This window comes from Arvicanthis niloticus, chromosome 20, assembly GCF_011762505.2.
Source record: "Arvicanthis niloticus isolate mArvNil1 chromosome 20, mArvNil1.pat.X, whole genome shotgun sequence".
Lineage (NCBI taxonomy): Eukaryota > Metazoa > Chordata > Mammalia > Rodentia > Muridae > Arvicanthis > Arvicanthis niloticus.
The window spans coordinates 13,730,286-13,750,275 of NC_047677.1; the positions used below are offsets into that span (position 1 = coordinate 13,730,286).

The following is a 19,990-nucleotide window of genomic DNA, read 5'->3' on the forward strand; positions in this document are numbered from 1 at the left end:
TTGGTACTTCATTTAACATGTCCATAGTGGCAGCATGAAAATATCCCTTTAAAAGATGTTCCTAATTTACAAACAGTTCATGATCTTACATTCACTAACATGAAAGAACGAAAACAGTAGACAGAAAGAGCAGGGCTCGACATCTTCTCACTGAGTGTGGAAAGTGGAGCCGCTCAACTACTCTGCATCTGAAAACACACTAGGCTTTCTCCTGCACTTCACACGTAACAAAAGAAATCAGACCAGCATAAAGTTAACAATTTCTAAAGTGTTTCAACAGCCCTTTTATTTGCACTACTAGTGCTTGGTGGCTCAGGTCTTCTCTGCCTACCCATATCCCATTTCTTCGAATGGCAGAAGTTCAGGACAAGTGGTCCTGAACTAAAAAGCACACAGATGTTTCACTGGTGGAAAGCGGCATCAAAAAGAAGCACCAAATAGCACCAGAGTGGACAAGCAGACGGGTGCTGGAGAGACGCACATCAGGAGGCACGGCCCACAGCCACCTACTGTCCAACATCCTCTGGCTTCCATGGGCATCTGCACGTGGATGTTGCAGATGCATCCTCGCTTTTGTTCTGCTCCTTATTGAAGGCAGGCAATTATTGCTTTTTATTGTATGTGATATACATACAAACAGGCACATGCTCACACATGTGTGCAAGCACATGCTCCCCCTCTCTTAAACATGTATTCAGTAATTATTTTTTAATTATTTCATGTGTAAAACTGTTTTGTTTTACATGTATAACAGCATGTGCATGCCTAGTGTCCACAGAGGTCAGAGTGAAAGGTCCGGGACTCCCCAGAAAGGGGGTCTACTTAAGTCACAGGATAACACGCACCCAAAGGACACACGAGAGACCGTCTTGCTGTAAAGCACATGAGGTGGTTTATTAAATCAGAGCTCTGGGCCAGCCCATATCCCCATATCTCACATAGGGGATAGCGGGACTGACCTCGTGGCTCAGTGGTCTAGCGCTTATATATGGGCGGGGTGGGGAAAAAGCGAACTTTCGCGCGGGTGCACAGGATTGGTTGTTTTACCTTTTTTGAACACTAGTAGGCCGTACCATGGGGGCAGGGTGTAGTTCCTCCCTTGGCCAGTCAGTTTCTGGGATGTTCTTAACAGGCCTTTGTCCTGTAACTCCCCCTCCCCTGTAACTAATTAGATGCACCCAAACCTGCTGGCAGGTGCTTTTCTGCCCAAGGTCTAAGGCGAAAAAATTTACACATATTTCATAAAATGGCCTTTATAATTTTTCACTCTACAAGAGGAGGGCCACGAACCCCCTGCACTGGAGATACCAATGTTGTGAGCTGCCACGTAGGTGCTGGAACTGGACCTAAGTGTTCTAAGGATCCTAATGGCAAAATGAGGTTAGTAAAATTTGAGACAAAGCTATTATTTCCCATATTATTCACTTACAACTCCAATATCTGAATCTCACAGTATATTCTCTTGAGCACCGCATATGGAAATAAACAACAGAGCCAAAGACAGTGATGCGCTCATAGAATATAAGGTCTTCCCTTTGACTCAGCCCTCTGGTCTTTCCTCTTCCCACTCCCTACATCTCACCTCGCCTTTGTTCTGCTCCTTATTGAAGGCGGGCAAATACTGCTTATGCTTCACAAAGTATGTGGAAAATGAGATTATAAGGTACTTAACACTTTACATCAAACCACCCTTAAAAGCATGAAAAGTGAACGCAGACAAGTATTTCTGCAGGGCAATATCTAAGGAGTTCTCAGCAAACACCAGGAGCCTACGAGTCCTACAAAATCTTCAAGGTTTTAACATGACAAATGGGAATGAAATATAGAATTAGACCTGCAGAAATTTACTTCAATTTAACACATGGTGGGATATTTTAATCTCCTAAAGATGACAAAGGCATGAGCTAAGAGGAAAGAGGCCAAGAACTCACTTAGACCCAGAGGACCTTACGAAACTACAACTCTAGGGGAAGGTAGCCATCAGGACTCACTGAGGACAGGGTTTGACACAGATGCTGCAGAAGAATTAAAAACAAGAGCTGGAAGGACCAGTAGGCTCAAAAAGTTTTCAACTTGGACAAAGTATGGAGAGTACATAATAATCTCTCAAATTATTATGCACTTAATTAGTAGTAGGAGTTGCAGATAAAAAAAAAAAAGCCACAAACCAAGTACGCAACACATGTCACTTTGCTGCATCTCCAAGTCACATATTTATTCACTCTTCTATAATTGGACACTTGCCATTTCTAGTATCCAGAAATCTAGCAATTCTTTGAGTCCTAGTTAAATACTGTCAATAGTTTTCTAATATGTAAATATGATTTATATATAAAAACATTTGTAAATTCTCTATAGCTTCTAAAGTAATAAAGGAGAAAAATCATATAATGAGGTACAAGAAACTAGTGTTTATTCAGTTGAAGAAACATTTTTTAATAGGTAGAATTCTGAAATCAGAGTTCACTATCACCACAGGGACTAATGGAGACCTAACTTACAAAGGTGGAGAGACAATAAGAATGAAGACAAGGATGGGGAACAGGGGCCTGAACCTTACATGACACCTAGAAATAGTTAACACACTAAATAGCATTAACTACTGAATGTTGAATAAAAATTGTCATCTGACCATGTAGATCCCACAGAGATAACAACTGGATGAGCAGAGGCTAGTAAATGAAACTCGAATATCTGAAGGAGAAGTTTGTTTCCCAGTGTGCAGAACTGGGAAGCTGGAGGACTAGAGCACAAGCATTCGATTCCTTGCATTCACATGGTGGCTAACAATCATCTGTGACTCCAGTCCCAGGGGATCTGAGCACCTCAGAATTAAAACAAAACAACCAACCAAACAAAAAACTCCCCAAAAGAGACACAGAACTAAACCTTATCTATGTAAGGATACGTAGATACATAGAATAAACTGGGTGTGGTGGCACAAAATTTAATCCTAGCATGGGGGCAGAGGCAGGCTGAGCGCTGTGAATTTGAGGTCAGCCTTGGCTACATACTGATTTTTCAGGACAGCCAGCCAGAGATATATAGTGGGACTCTTGTCTCAAACACCTCCATCATTCAAACCCCTCCATCTTCCTCAAAAAAGACAAGCAGAACTAGATTAAGAGAGAGGACGGAGAGAACTATGGAAGAAAATAAAAAGAATCCAAAGGACACATTCAGAAGACAAGTAGCTTCAGAAGCGCAAGGATGGACTGGAGATCGATCAGCTGTCAGAGCACTGCTCTTCCAAGACAGCCAAGGTCACAGCACCCACAACCAAGGAATGACGGCCATCTGTAACTCCAGCTCCTGGGGAATCGGACACCTCTGGCTTCTGGGGATACTCACATGCAAATACACATAAGTACATCTAACTAAAAATAATTTAAGCAGGTGACTTTAATCTCGGCACTCGGGAGGCAGAGGAAGGAGGACCTCTGAAAGTTCAAGGCCAACGTACGTGGTTTACATAGTGAGCTCCAGGACGGCCAGCGCTAATAGTTGAGTCCACACCACAAACACACACATTTTTATTTGCTTTTTAAATATAAGCAGTAGGACAGGGAGATAGCTCACTTGCTGAGCAAGCCTAGACCCCATCTCAAAAAGTCAAACACTAAATTAACATTTTAAAAAATGCAGCTCCAAGAGTGAGCCAAACAGATCACTGTAACAACTGCACGTACAGATCCCAGTGCTGTGCTACAGAAATCCATGAGGAGCTGTAGAGACGTGATAACTCAGACTTCGGACACCTGGCATGGCAGCAGTGGGCGCCCAAAGAACTGCTCAAGTGCACAGTGCAAGAGGGAGGGCATGGCTCTGTGACATCTAGTGCTTCCTTCTACCCCAAGGGAAAAGTAGCAGTATTCATTCCTGTTCTCCTATAGAGAGTCATGAATTAATTTACATTCCAATACAAACTTGCACATATGTTAAACAATATGTATCTATGGATTTAGATGGTTCAAGCCTACCACCCCAGAGCGTAGGAGGCTGCACAGTAAGTTATAGGCCAATCTAGGGTATATGTGGAGATGGCAAGACCCTGTGTACAGAGGACATGGGGGGGAGGGGAGAAGGGGACAAAAGGGAAAGACAAAGGGACAAAAACACATCACAAAACAAAAAGATCTGTTCAGATATCCTTTTTACATAATGGATCACTCAATATATAAGAAAATGCTTCACGAATCTTCCCAAATATATTAAAATGAAAGACACCATTCTTAGATCTTACAAAAATTTAAAATTTTTAAAGCAGAACAAATTTAAGATAAAGGACTAACAAATATAAAATTACATTTCAAAGGGATTATGACAAAAATTAAACTTTTATATGCCTATAAAACTAACCCTTTTTTATTTCCATGAAACTAATACTCCCTTAATAGATCTATTGTCAAGTGGTATTCAGAGTATCAGCCTAAACATAGACTTAGACACATCAACTAGATCTTATAACAGAAGTGCACAGATAACCAATCTCGATGGATGTACAGACTTCCCAGGCTATCAAGATGCCTTCTGGCAAATTAACATGAGTATAATCTGTTCAGTATTCTAAAATAACTGTCTAGATTTTTTCCCAAGTCATTTATCTATGATGTTTGTATTCTAGGAGGCTATAATCTAAATATTGCTTGTATTTATTTAAATTTCATGAGGTATCTTTCTTCAGAAGCCTAACAAACTATCTTCCCATTAAAGCACAAATGCATTCACTTATAAAATTCCTATCCCCCTTTTCTGCATGTGTGCATGTTTATATGCATGTAAACTCATATGGACATTTGTGCAGAGGCCAGACGTTGACACTGGGTAACTTCTCAATCAGTCTCTATTTTATTACCAAGGAAGAGTCTCTCTAAGTACCCAGAACCCTCCGCTTTAGTTAGTCTAGGCAGCCAGCTTTTCCAGATGATCCACTGTCTTTGTTTCCAACCTCCTGGCTGCTGAGATTACAGGCAGCTCACCAGTCTCCTTCCCCTAGTATTTACAAAGATGCTGAGGACATCCACTGAGCTACCTCCCCAGTTTCCCACCACTACAGAAAAGAAAATGGAATGACTGACTTAACACACACATACAAGTAACATTAATTTTAGATAGATAGACAGACAGACAGACAGACGCACGCATATATAGAGAGTACTGGACATGGTGGCATATACCTTTAATTGGAGAAGTTAGGAGGGAGAGAGGCAGGTGGATCTCTATGAGTTTGAGGCCAGCCTAATCTACAAGAGAGTTCCAAGCCAGTCAGAGCTAAATCATTAGCATTCATCCTGAATTAGAGTGTCATAGGCAGATGGGGACTAGGGATGGCAGGCGCAAGGGCGCTGAGATTGGAGTAGTCTAGGTACTTTGACAGAACAGGATCCCAAGGCAGGGAGGATTGGTGCTGTACTTACAAACCCTTCTCTGTTAGTGTGCCCGTATTTTTTTCTTGATTGCTGAGGCATTCACTTGTAACACTTTTTAAACACCTTTATTACTCTGTTGGAACTGTCTGGCTCACAGACAGTCCAGGTTCAAAGCTCTAGGAGATTCATGTCTAGTAAGTGCTTGTTCTGCTTTGAAGACCCTACCTTGCTGCTGTGTCCTCATGGCAGGAGGCAGGCTGGAATTGCCTTCTTCTCTTTAACGCACACACGCACGCACCACTTTGAAAGTGCTAACTGAGGTGCTGAGACAGTGCCAGTAGCCTTGTGCTCTTGCACTAAGGCGGCTAGGGAATGGAAGACTTCTATGAAGACAAGGTGAGCTCTAATAAAGCGCTATCTTGTATCAGAGAGCCATGTTTCAAATACAAGACAGGAAAGCTTGGTCTGGGTCTTAGTTTCATCGCATTTCTACAACAAAAGTACTGTAGACCCAAAACAGTAAATACTGACCTCATGCATTTCTGTGGACTGGGGTAGTATAAGATAAGACAGCTGCAGATTAAGTTGTCTGCGCAGGGGAGGGATTCCTGTTCGTAGGTCTCTCCGCTGAGAGGATGAATGCTAATCCCCTGAGCGCTCAGTCTTCATCTAACGCCAAGACATCAGTTAAGGTCTGTGGGTCAGCCTACACGTGTCTGCGGATACGACCTACGCTCAGTGACTCGCATCATCCACTAGAATCTAAACTTCTCAAGGATAGCATTTCTGCCTGTTTTGCTCCCTGGATATTTCCAGCTAAAGCACAAACAAATCAATAACTACTTGAGTAATTAACATTTAATAACACTTGTAAAGAGGAAGCAGATTATAGAGACGCAATGTCAGAGCAGAGTGGCAGGAAGGCCCAAACCAAGAAGAGCTGGTAAAAAGAAACAGAGGGCAAATGAACCGTACAAACAACACTCAGCAAGGTGACTGTGAAGGCATGGCCACAGAAAAGAAAGGAGAAAACTCTTTACACAGGAGAAACAGGTCAGCGCTCTGCTTGGTCAGAGATGCTGGGACTCTGCGGTGGGAGATATGAGCTTCATACTCACGCATCTTCAGAGGAGCAAGAGTTTCATTAGGAAAGGCAAAGAATAAAAGAAATCACGACTGAATGAGGACTGGCAAGAGAGCTCAAGGGTGAAGTCACATGGCAATCCCTAGATCCCATGCTAGAAGGAAAGCAGCAGCTCTCCAATGCTATCCTTTGACCTCCACATACACACTGCAGCACCTACACTAGCCACTGTACACACACTCACATGCACACTGCAGCACCTACACTAGCCACTGTACACACACATACACACTGCAGCACCTACACTAGCCACTGTACACACACATACACACTGCAGCACCTACACTAGCCACTGTACACACACTCACATGCACACTGCAGCACCTACACTAGCCACTGTACACACACTCACATGCACACTGCAGCACCTACACTAGCCACTGTACACACACTCACATACACACTGCAGCACCTACACTAGCCACTGTACACACACATACACAATGCAGCACCTACACTAGCCACTGTACACACACTCACATACACACTGCAGCACCTACACTAGCCACTGTACACACACATACACAATGCAGCACCTACACTAGCCACTGTACACACACTCACATGCACACACAACTGAATGATTTTAAAAAACCCTAAAAGAGAAGAGCTGGAGAGATGGCTCAGTATTAAGAGTGGATGCTACGCTCTTCCAGAGGATCCAAGTTCAGTTCCCAGCACCCACACAGGGTGGCTCACAGCTGCTGTGACTCCAGTCCCACGGGATCTGGCACCTCTGGACTAACCTCTAAGGGCAACAGCATCCATGTGTGTGCAAACACTAACATGGACACACCCATAGACACTGTGTCAAAATAAAAAGTACACTTGTTAAGACAATGAAGAACCCTTAAAAAAGGAATGTGGAGAGATGGCTCAGCAGTTGAGACTGCTGCTCTTTGAGAGGACCAGAGTTCAATTTCTAGTCCTCACAGATGTGCCAGTCGATGTGATTCCCTCTGCTAGACTCTGTAGGCACCCTCACTCAGGGGCACATTCCCATACATAGATACTCACCACATCTTAAAGTAGCACAAATGAACAAACAAAAAACCATGGCCTGGAATGCTGGCTCAGTGCTTAACCTGTACTTGCTGCTCTTTCCAAGGACCTGTTCCTGGGTTCCCAGCAAGCACATCGCCACACTTCTATCATCTATACTTCCACAGGATCTGCCATCTCTGGCCTCCAAGAGCACCTGCGCACGTGGCATGCCCATGTGCCGACACGTATACCTTTACCAAACTTAAGTGTTGGACTATAAAACCGATAGACGTTTTATGAATCAATGGCCAGTGGGGAGGTGACTGAGGAGCTAAGATGAGCAAATGCTTTGACTGAAAACCAAGCTTATTTTATTACCTGGCAGGCCTGGCTTCAATCTCCTGGCAAAGACACTTAGAAAGTAAAGGTAATTACTTGAAAACCACACTCAATAGTTGCTCAGATGTCTAGAACTTAACCTTTATAATTCGAATTCCATTACAACCATCTTAAGTCTTAGTAACTTCACATCTCATTCATTTAAAAATGCCTTTCTTTATTTCATCCAGGTAGTCCTGAAAATCACTAAGGAAAAAAAAAAAAAATCAGTTACTAGAATCCTGTCTTTGCATTTATAAGGGAGCTCCAGAGAGAAAAGTGATCTAACTTGCTCACAGGTAGAGCTATAGAACAGAGCCAATTCAGTGTGCAGACCAATAAAAACAGCAAGATGAAAACATAAAACATCCGTCTCGAGCACACATGTCTCTAAGATATCACTTGTCATGCATAATTCCTCTTTCCTCTTAAATCCAGTTTTATGCTAAAAATGGCCAACAGGGGCTGAGTGTGTTCGCACATGCATGCGATCCCTACATTTGAGAGACTGAGGCAGGAGGATCCTAAGTTGAAGCCAGAATATACTGGAACCCTGTCTCAAAATAAGTAGTAGAGGGGTGAGTGTGTGTGGTAAACAGCACACTGTAAGCTAATTAAAAGTCTAACAGCACTGTGTAAGTAATGCAAACTTAAGTGTATCTATAAACAGCCAAATAGTAGTTTTATCTCCAAGTGTATGGAACTTTAAAATCATTTTTTTAAAGTGTTCTCTCACTCTGGGCATGGTAATGCACACCCACAATCCCGTCACTTGGAAGCTGAGGCATGGGGGCTAAACATCTGTGTAGCCTGAACTTTATGAAACCTTGCCTCAAAAACCCAAACAGGAGAAGAAGCAGGCATACTCAGAGAAGACTGGCTAAGAGCTGAGCCTTCTATTATTCTTGTTATCCTTTAGTGATTTCCTCACATCTCCCCACAGTGTGATGCTGGACAGCAATCCTCCACATGGACTGACGACTGTCCCATAGAGAAAGATGCTACTCTCTTTTCTGTTTCAGAGAGGTGGCACATCCTCGCATCTAAAATGAAAGCCTATTAAAAACTGAAAGGCACATTATGCCTTAAATGAGTTTTCTTGGTTTCAGAAGCTTTTCTTATTTCTCCTCTGAGAGTTTCCAAATTAAAATTAGCATTTGAAAGTATTCAAAAATCTTTGAAACTTGTGCTTAGTGTTGCTGTTCTCCAGGTGCAGCTCTGAATGGAACAAGTGGACCACCTGCTTTGTCTGAATTTAGACAAACTTACAATTGCATCAACAAGAATGTGACAACAGCTCTATGACCTCACAAACAATCAGGACCTTGTCACCCCGCCCCCAAAAGTCCTTCAGTATAAAAATCCATTTCCATAAATAATTTAAACTCAGAATATTACACTATTTATGAAACACTTTAATAGTACTTCCTGGTCATGTGAGAAAGAGATAAAAAAGTAAATCAAAACTTATGTCTTTTACTCGGTAAGATAACACCATGTTTTGAGGAAAAAAATGTAAGACACACGCCAACCCTTCGAGCATTATGTAGTGCTCAATACAGAAAACAGCAGTGCAGGAACACCAGTGAACAAAGGTGTGTACAGCGCAGCACCCCCAGCCCCCACCCCGCACACACCCTGTCCTGATGACTGCAGTTCCAGGAGCTGGCTCTGTGTCCCCAGGTGCTGGAGGACCACACCTTCTGTGCACTGTCAGGACAAGTTAGATACACACTGTTAACTCTACAAACAGAAGGCATCTTACAAAAGGTGAGCATACAGAAACTGTAGCCACGAGAAGATCAACAGCCAGAGGAGGAGAGACAGTCTTCCAGACAGAAAGACAATGAAGCATCCACCTTCACAAACATTCCACAGTTAACTTCAGCCTATTTATGTCTGTCTATCTGTGCATACCATGGCATGGAGGGAGAGGATAATCACAGAAGCAAGCTAGTTCTCTCCTTCCATTACATGGATGCCAGGGCTGAGCTCTGGCTGTCAGGCTTGTTGGCAAGTGCCTTTACCCACTGAGGCAGCCTGCTGTCTCTGATGCTTTATTTCATACTGTGTGGTGTGTGTGTGTGTGTGTGTGTGTGTGTGTGTGTGTTGTTACTGAAATAGGACCTTGTGTGGTCCAATCTGGTTTGACACTTGACTAGATAGATAAGACGGCCCTGAACTCGTGGTCCTCCTGTTTCCACCCTCAAGGTCTGGGATTACTTGAAGTCAATTTTTCTTTGATCTTTTCTCTCTCTCAGCCCTAGCTTATGTGTGACAGGGTCTCTTGTAGCTGGTCTCCACCCCTAAGTGTTGTGTTTACTGGCATGTGCTGCTACCACAACTAAGCATGCAGTCTACTTTCCTTCTTTTTTTTTTCTTATTTTTTTTTTTAAATCTCCTTCACTTCTCCCTCTTGCTACTGATGGCTGTGAGCCACCATGTGATTGCTGGGATTTGAACTCACGACCTCCTGAAGAGCAATCGGTGCTCTTAACCACTGAGCCATCTCACCAGCCCATTTTTTTTGTTGTTGTTGTTTTGTTTTTTTGAGACAGGGTTTCTCTGTGTAGCCCTGGCTGTCCTGGAACTCATTCTGTAGACCAGGCTGGCCTCGAACTCAGAAATCCACCTGCCTCTGCCTCCTAAGTGCTGGGATTAAAGGCGTGTGCCACCACGGCCCGCAGTATACTTTCTTTAGGTTAGAAATACTTTTAATTATGAGGTGATATTTTTTGATGGGAAAACAAGTATGTCATTACCAGGTTATATATTCCAAATATGAAACTATGTGATAATTCCATGTAGCCCATATCAAATATAAATCTAACAGAAGGATGAGAAATGATTACCATATACATCATAAAATATGTGCCTTACATACTGAGGTCACTGAAGTCACAACACTCTTAACTTTGCAGAGTTTAGTACATATCCAATAGCCACACTGACTGGTCAATAGTGCAGTATCATTGAGAAAGAACTTACACTGGCCTTTCTTCTTGACCAAGGGCAAACACAAAGATACAAGATACAGGACTGTCCTAACTACCCATGTACACTGGAAAAGTGACGTGGCTCAACCATGGAAAGTAATCGTGGTGGCAGGGAAGGCTGGCACGCGCCTGCACCTGTACTCCAGGCACTTAGGAGGTTGAAGCAGGAGGGTAATGAGCCGCACAGGAATGGGGCCATGATAATATCATTCCATGATTTGAATATCTTTCACAAATTGTTACAATATGCTATTTGCTACTATTTCATAAATAGCAAAGTTAAAAGGCTGAGTATAAGTAATTTAAACAGTGAGATTCTGTCTCAAAAAAGAAAGGAAGAAAAGAAGCAAAGAAAGAGAGAGAAAGAAAGAAAACAAGAGAATTTGCCTAGAAGATGGCTCTTTTATACGATGCTTGCTATTCAAGAACAAGGACCTGAGTTCTGTCCCTGGCCCCCACATAAGAAGCCAGGCATGGTAATGTTGGCATGTAACTCCACCACTAAGGACAGAGAGAGGCAGATGGCTTGCTGGCCAGCCAGTGTGTAAAATGGAGAGCTCTAAATTCAGTGAGGCCCTATCTGAGCAAGTGAGGTGAAAAGCAAAGGAGAAAAATACCCAACGTCAACCTTGCGTCTTGCAGAGGCATACACAAGTGACTGCTCCCCAAACGCTCCACACGCACACATTGAATTTCTTTGTAAAGCGTAGCAAAGTTATGAATTGTCCTGCACTAGTTTCCTCCTGCTGCCAGTCCCCCGTCCCCACTGTCTTCTACTCAGGGCACACCAGAGTTGCACTTGCAGTGTCTGTGCCATGTCCTCTTATCCCCAAAAGCACACAAGGAAGCTGCAGCACCTTACATATGCCCTGCTGTTTATGTTGTGAATGGCAAATGCATAGTGATTAATGACAGACACTAAGATGTAACATGGTTTGTCACCCACCATGAGCACATCCGTCATGATATAATGATGTCCAACAAAAATGATAGCGATAGGGCAGGAGAGATGGTTTAGTGACTAAAAGATCTTCCAAAGGACCCAAGCTCATCCCCCAGCACCCACAACTCAGTTTCCAGCAGCTCACAATGGCTGGTAACTTCAGGTCCAGGGATCTGACACCTTCCTTTGGCCTACACAAGCATGTACTTATGGCATGTGCACGGATGCAGATACATAGCATGTGCATACATATACACACAGAAAACTAGCAACAAAATTGTACTTTATATAATTATTTATGGTTAATAAGCCACAGTAGCTAAAATTTGAACAATATAATTAAGGAATTGGTATTGCATAACCATACATCCTGGATCCAGGTAAAGTCAGGTCTCTAACACAACCTATTAGCCTATTAGCGTTACAGGACAGTCAACACAAGCAAAAGAGGCTACAGCTCTTCAAAAGACAGGAATGCAGATGACCTCATATTCCAACAGGAGTATTTTTTCCCCTCTCTCCACTAGTCTTACTGACTCTCTCTTCCTCCTCTTTTCTTCTCCTTTCTTTTCCTCTCTGAACTCCACTCCTCTCACGTACCACAGACTGGCTTTGAACTTGCTGTGCAGCTGATGACCTCCAACTTCTGATCTACTTGCCTCCACCTCCATGCCGGCTTACGCAACACTGAGGATCAAGCCAGGCCTTCTGAATGCTAGGCAAGCGCTCTAACAACCAAGCTATGGCCTTAGGAGCAGTCTCAAAATCACAGCATGGCCTGATCCAAAAGAGAACCATGCCTAAGGAACGAGGACCACACTCTTTCTTCAGAAGCTAAACAAAAAGGTTTATGCTGTCATAAACTAAGTGACCAGCCCGTGCAACAATCAGGAACACAGCAACACTGGCACGCTGAAATGGAAGAGATGACTTTGCAGAGTTGAACTGGAGTATACTATGCAGATTTGGGCCTTGGAGGCCAGGGCTAATTCCTACAGCTAAAGCATGACCTGCTCACAGGGTTATGACTGTGTACTATTGTATACAGACTTAGGAATCAGGTACTGTGTACTTACCATTCTGCAGTCCCATCCAGAGCTGCTTGTGGTCTTTTTTCTGCATTTCGTTGATCACTTGACCTTTGTGCTTTAAAGCATCAGCTTCTTTCATACAGGACATGAAGTGAGCCTCAACAGCATCCTTGGATGGACAGTGTAGAAGGTCCTTTTCTGGAAAACTCTACCAAAGGGAAACACATACAAAACAAGTGTGCAGACACGAATTAGCTTCTAAGAAGAACTACATTTCCCCACTTTCCACTGTTCACGGCATGCCATATTTCATTACCATGATAGCTACAAATACTTTAAAAATTAACTTACTAAGTACTGCCTATTTGACACACGCTGTACTGTTCCCAATGATCCTCACCTGTGAGGTTATCGCATGACACGTGGAACTGACAGCAGCAATCACAAGTGCATGGCCTTTGGAACCAGAGGCATGTACAAGGTACTGCTAGTCCTCTATACCTACCTTCAAAAGAAGGCCCAATTCAATCTAGGAAGCCTTGAAATCCTCACTGAGAGGCACTCAGGAAACAAGGGAGGGCAGTAATACAGAACAGAGAGCTGAGCTACTCATACAGCCAAAGCAGCTGAACGAGGCATGCAGAGAGCGACAGACACCTCGCCACAGCCTCCCTGCCTCACCCCGACCGTGAGGCATCTTTTTCACATCCACCCAAGTGAGAGTGATGACCACAGTGAAATTACAAACAGATCCTTGATCCACTGCATTTCCATCTTTCCTAATGTGCAGTAGCCATTGTGTATACACGCTTATCTTCCTGAGCCAAGCAAACTCTCTGATAGAGTGTAATACCATGTTTACTCTCATTTATCTTCCAAATTGAAAACACGGCAAAGTAAATTTAATTTCACTTTTACAGGAGACTCAGAAAGATTCCCTTTAGAACACCATTCATCTGAGGTGTGGGTGTCTTTTCATTTCTTTGCACATCCACTCCCTATCGAATTCTAAGGGCCAAAGCCAGGACTTTCTGTGTTCTACCACTGAGCTAAATTCTTAGACCCGCCTTTTAGAGATTATAATTGCATTATTTAATTAGAATATTCACTATCTGCAATGTATCTAGATGGGTTATAAGTAACTGAACAGCATTAAATCAAAGCACCACTTACAAGTAAGTGAAAAAAATTCAATCTACTAGCAATACCAGAAGATTGAGACTTTGTTAAAGCAACTACGCCAGACACTTGCATGTCACATGTAAAGAATCAAACATCTTACTAAACATGAGCTCTCACTGTTGGGTTCCCCTCTAGTAGAAGCCACAGCTTTCAGAATGAAATGTGAATCCATAATTTATAAGTTTACTTTAATAAAAATAAAAAGTTTCCCACGATTACTTTGTGTACATAAAAGGGTTGGGAGGGAAGGGCATTTTTCCCCAAGTATTTCTTCTCATGTATTACTTTTCAAGAAAGGAAAGAATATACTGGGACAATGATTCCATGCCTGTTATACTTCCAGACTCAGGAGGTAGTGGCAAGAGGGATGCAAATCCCAGGCCAGCATGGGTTATGCACACTCATAACCCACCCCTTCTGTGCCTCCACCCACAAACCAAAAACTGACAAAAGTTAAATGTCAGACACAGTGACACATGCCTGTAATGTCAACATTTGAGGACCATGAATTCAAAGTCACTGGCTTTGCAGTCTGGGGGCCAACCAAAGTCACAACACCCCATCTTAACATACAAAAGAAGAGAAAGAGGTAAACGAGCCAATGCTAAAATAAGTGTACCAAGTCATGTTAAGTTTCTCATTTGTTTTTAAAGATTCTAATTCTAAGGTGTAATCTACAAGCTTAGCTTTAACCAATCATCACCCCCTGCTACAATCTATAGGATAATATTTTTTTCTCATCATGTTTCCTAGGTCCTATCTGTCCAGTCTTTAGATTCTCCCATAAGAGTAGCTTTGCTCAGTCTCCCCTCTTAGTAGCATTCCACATACATTCTTGCCACTGAAAACACCTATCTAAAGCCAAACACAAACTCCAAACTCAACTTCTCTTTGGCTACAACTCTTGTGATCTATCGCCACAAATTCACAGAAGCCCTGTAGCTGTGTGCTAGCTCTCTAACTGGGAGGCTTATCCTCAGCCAGCTTTCTAATACAGTCTACTACCTCCTGCCCAGGTTATGTGGCCACCTACGGGGAGGGCGTTGTGGATGTGGACCCTCTACGGCAGCTAACAATCAAGGTAATCCCCCACATACTTGTGCAGAGCCCAATCCCTCAACTGAGACCCCCCTCTCTGGGGGCTCTAGGCTGCAACAAATCAACAGTCTAAGCTAACAAGGGCACACGTCTATAACTTTACACATGTAATGGTTTTGAACTGAGAGTCAGAGTGATTTTCCAAAAATTAAGGCCTTTTAGGATATAATCAAAGCCATTAAGATTCTAAATTACTTCAGGGTCTACTAGCCTGCTCTAAACCTCCCACCCTATTACACACACACACACACACACACACACACACACACACACACCCTGCTCCAAACACTTGAGTAGTTCCCATTTTCAACATGTTTTCTGTTCTTTCAACAACACCTTCCCATCTCTGTCTTCACGCCAACTATCTGAACATTCTTTTCTCCTTGTCTATCCACTTATACATCTGGCCAAAAAATCCTCAGCTTCAGGTTCAGCTTCCATGGCACACCATCCAGGACACTCTCCCTTTCACCCACCAAGTCAAGGTTGAGTTTCCATTGTCCCTACATTGGACTCTATAGTAATAATTCTGGCCAGAATTATAATGCCTGTTAACGTATCCACAGGCAACAGAACTCTTATAGCCTATAAACCAGAGATAATGACCTCACTTCTCAGTATCCTTCTTATTAGTATCTTTCTTAAATAAGTCAAATTATTGAGATATGATTCATATACAATGAAACATAGGACGCTTTAATTAGATGAATTTTGAATAACTATCAACCAAACAAGATAGAGAACATTACAACAGATAAACAACCACATTCTCATTCCTCAGCAAAAATGTGAACTGCAACTACTCTCCCCTCACTCACTCTCTTCTGAAGTTTACTGAAAGGTACCTGTGTCCTGAGCAGCAGGCGGTCTCTTCTACTCCAACAAGCACTACGTGATCTGCTGTACCAGTTTTGCCTATAACATCTCACAAATCAAATCATATATAAAACAGTGTCACTGCATTAGCATGCTCTTAGATTTACTCATGTGACTGCACACATCAGAAACAGACTCCTTTCTGTTACTAAGGTGTCAGCGAATGACCATTGTGTTTCTCCTTGAAACCCTGTTGCTAGCATATTTCCAACTTTTACTTGGTTAAGAAGGCTGCTGTGACCAGTAATATGCAAGTGTCCTAGCAGACGTCTTCTCATCGTTCTGAGCACACAGCTACAGACAGCAATGTCGTCTAGGCAGATCTAGGTGTATGTTTAACAGCATTTCAATACTGCTGAACTACTTTCTTGCAGTGACAGGGCAGGGTTAAGCTCTGATCAGCAACCTTCCCAGCTCTGGGCTCCATGTCATGGGTATCATCAGCTTTCTTCATTTCAGTCATTCTCGGACATGTAAAGTAATCTCTCTCTCTGGTTTTCATTTACATTACACTGATGACTAAAAGACGATCAGCACCTTTCATGTATTTATTGGTAATTCATAGGTTCTGCAAACCCTTCTGTTCAAATCGTTTGCATTTGTTCCAAAGCAACTGACACATGAGGTAAGAGGCTGTGCATAATGCAACTTCTGTGTGTACTTATGCAAATACCGTGCAGGAGACACAGCAGGTGCACACACATTCTGTACCCAGCTAACAGATCTGAGTACAAGCGGAGACTGTCTGGAGCCTCCATGTTAGAAACACACTCACAAGCACAGCCATCACAACTCCTGGCTCCAACTAACCCTCCCCAGCTTCACAGCTGACATGTTCAGGCTACCGTGTCCAGAGCAAACTTTTGGTCGTTTCCAACTTGAAATGCCTTCCTTATTGCAGCATTTACATACCTCTTAGCCGCTTGCCTGAGGAAAACTATGCTGTGGAAAGGCTTTAGACTTGTCCCTAAAGGTCCTGTGGTTTTTAACTGCACAATCTTAAAAATGCAGTGTTTTGTTTTGATTGTTTTAAAGAAAGCATGCTGAATTGTAGCAGAACTGCTTATATAAATGGCACGGTCAGATATCCTTTTCTTTTTCTAGATTCAAATCCATCATGTAGGGTCTGGGGAGATGGCTCAGTGGTCAAGGGCACTTGCTGCTCTTGCAGAGGTCCCAGGCTGGGTTCCCAGCATCCAAATGGCTGCTCATAACAGTCTGTAAGTCTAGTTCTAAAAGACTTGACACCTGGCCTCTACAGGTAGCAAGCACATACATTCAATCACACAAAATATTCATTCACATACACTAAGTCTAAAATATTTTTTAAGATGTATTTATTTATTTAATGTATATGGATATGCTGTCTTCATGCATACCAGAAGAGGGCATCGGATCCCATTACAGATGGTTGTGAGCCACCATGTGGTTGCTGGGGATTGAATTCAGGACCTTTGGAAGAGCGGCCAGTGCTCTTAATGCAGAGCCATCTCTTCAACTCTAAAATCCTTTTTTTTTTTTTTTTCTAAATCATTTAGAAAAATTTTTGCTACGTCATTGGTCAAACTGAGTAAACTGTCTTTTATTCCTAAGCTTGCTTAGGCTTTTCATGGCACTGGTTACTGAAACCCCCACTCCTTTTTTTCTTTATTGATTTTGCTAATGTAATGAATTGCACTGATTGATGATGGAGTGTTGAATCAATCCTGTGTTCATGAGATAAACTCAGCAATGTATTGTTCTTTTCTAGGTACTGCTGCCTTCAATTTGCTAATTTTTTGAAGGTTTTTATATTCATGTCCATAAAGAATACTGAGCTGCAATTTACTTTCAATTTTTTAATAATACTAGGTCAGTTATAGCCTCTGAAGCAGGCTCTGAAACAGGCTGTGAAGTGTCTTTATTGTGTGAGTGTCTTTGTGTCCTTCAATCATATATCCCCAACTCCTACAGCAGCCTTGGTGGCACACAGCAGGATCTCAGTGTGCACTGTGCTAGTCCTTACACTTTAACACACACACATTAAACAACCCAGGGGCACCACTAAAGCTTTCCTTCCAGCTGCTGACAATCCCACAGGAGCAGGCAGATGGGGATGAGATGAAGATGAGGCTCCTATGCTAGGGACTGCAGAGACACCCGGGGACCTAACTGCAGTGACTGTGAGAAGCCACCATGAAACTTGTAAAACCATACTGGATGGTAAGGAAACAGCCAAACAAAACCAACAACAAAAACCCATACAACGGCTCTGGACAGCGATGCCACGTGTACCAAACACTCACACCATGCTCAGCAGCCCAGGTCAAGTCTATGAGATGGAAACCAACCTGGAGGCTCAGTGGGTAGGAACCCTTACTGTCTGTCAGAGGACCAGAGACCATACCACACAGCTCACAAAGTCCTACAACTCTAGCTCTAAAGGGCCAACACTCTCTTCTGACCTGCACCTACACACACACACACACACACACACACACACACACACACACAAATAAAATTTTAAAAATTAAAAAGAAAATTGAAATGGGTCTATTTGAATGAGATCCCATCACACTTGCTATAAAAATCAGGCCTATTTGACAAGGCTGCTATACTAATAACTGTACTGCAATCCTCAACAGCCCAGGGTCACGTGAAGTATGCACTGCAAGTCGGTTGCTATGAATTTTTCAGATGATTAAGTACATTATAGTAAACTGTAAAATTTAATTCCACTACTAGAATTATTCTTTATCTCTAAAGCTAACAGGCCAGGCTCTTAGGAACACTGATGCTCTGTATCTGTTTGAAACAGTTGTATTTTCACACCACTGTAAACTGCCTGCTGCACACGCCACGGCTACTGAAACTCACGCATCTCATTAGGATTGCGGCTCCACCTCTACAGCCGAGGACAACTAAAATATAGTAGCACACTGCTCTGCAAAGCACCTTAACATGTACAGGGAAACGATATATGGCCAACAAATTAAAGCAGGAAGGAAAAGCGGTGCGAGAAGGATGGACCAGTGCCTTCAGGAGCTGACTGAGTATGCAGCCCTTACATGGTGACTTTCTCATGCTCTCTCTCTCTGATGCCCCTCCATTGCCCACTGCCATTTGAGAGCTGCTTGCTAGGGAGGACTCAAGATGTACTTCAGACTCCTATAATGTCTGTCGTCAGAGTAGGAGGGGTGGAGCACAGGTAACGAGGGAGGAGACCAGGTGGGGTTTATTTTATGTTACTTTCACTCCTTAAGATGGATTTCATTACATCATCAAAGTTAGACTCAAATGCCTCATGCAGCCCAAGCCTTAGCTGAGCTCAAACCCAGAGCCTTTGTACGTCTGCCTCCTGGGCACCAGGGCCACCCAGTGTGTCACCTATGCCCACCCTTGACTAGTACTTTTCAATTAATGACACAAAATTAGGCAACATGAAATTTACCTGGTTTCAAAACCACAAGGAATTGTGTCTCAAAACCGAGGCTCACAAAATCTTTAGACTTCTATCAAAGGAGCAACGGAACTTCTCAACTGTACCAGGCATTCGAATCTCTACTCTCATGCTATAGCTACACCTGGGAATTTGATTGTTTTGTAACTATAACTGTATTATATATAGGTTATAGATAACAACCTGCTATACATCTAAACCATAGGTTACTCAGCTCTTAAAAAAAAAAAAGATGTTTATACATTAAATGGTTTTCTCAAAAACTTGGGAAAACTTGGAAGTTTCCTAAACTATGTTCGGGCAGAAGGAACAGCTGTGGGAAGGCAGACGTGAAAGACTGTCCTAAAGCATGAATCAGTGATGAAGCACAAGCCTGCAATCCCAGCACAAAGGTTTGCCAAAGCAGGAGAATCACTTTGAGTCTGAGGCTAACCCAAACCACATAGCAAGTTTCTGGCAGCATGGGCTACAGAGTGAGACCACGTCTTAAGAACAAACAAAAAGCAGAAATAAGAAATCATTTCTTTGAAAAAAAATTCTACTTTATTAA

General features: G+C 42.7%; 1 protein-coding gene across 3 annotated transcripts in view; it reads right to left on the reverse strand.

Moving 5' to 3' along the window:
• Positions 1 to 19,990, reverse strand: part of Atg5 (autophagy related 5) — a 90,196-nt gene that overhangs the window by 47,188 nt on the left and 23,018 nt on the right. For all 3 annotated transcript variants that reach the window (XM_034524879.2, XM_076917156.1, XM_034524881.2), the window contains one exon: positions 12,891 to 13,053. In XM_034524879.2, the coding sequence (XP_034380770.1) occupies positions 12,891 to 13,053 (163 nt within the window). The remainder of the gene's footprint in view (positions 1 to 12,890; positions 13,054 to 19,990) is intronic.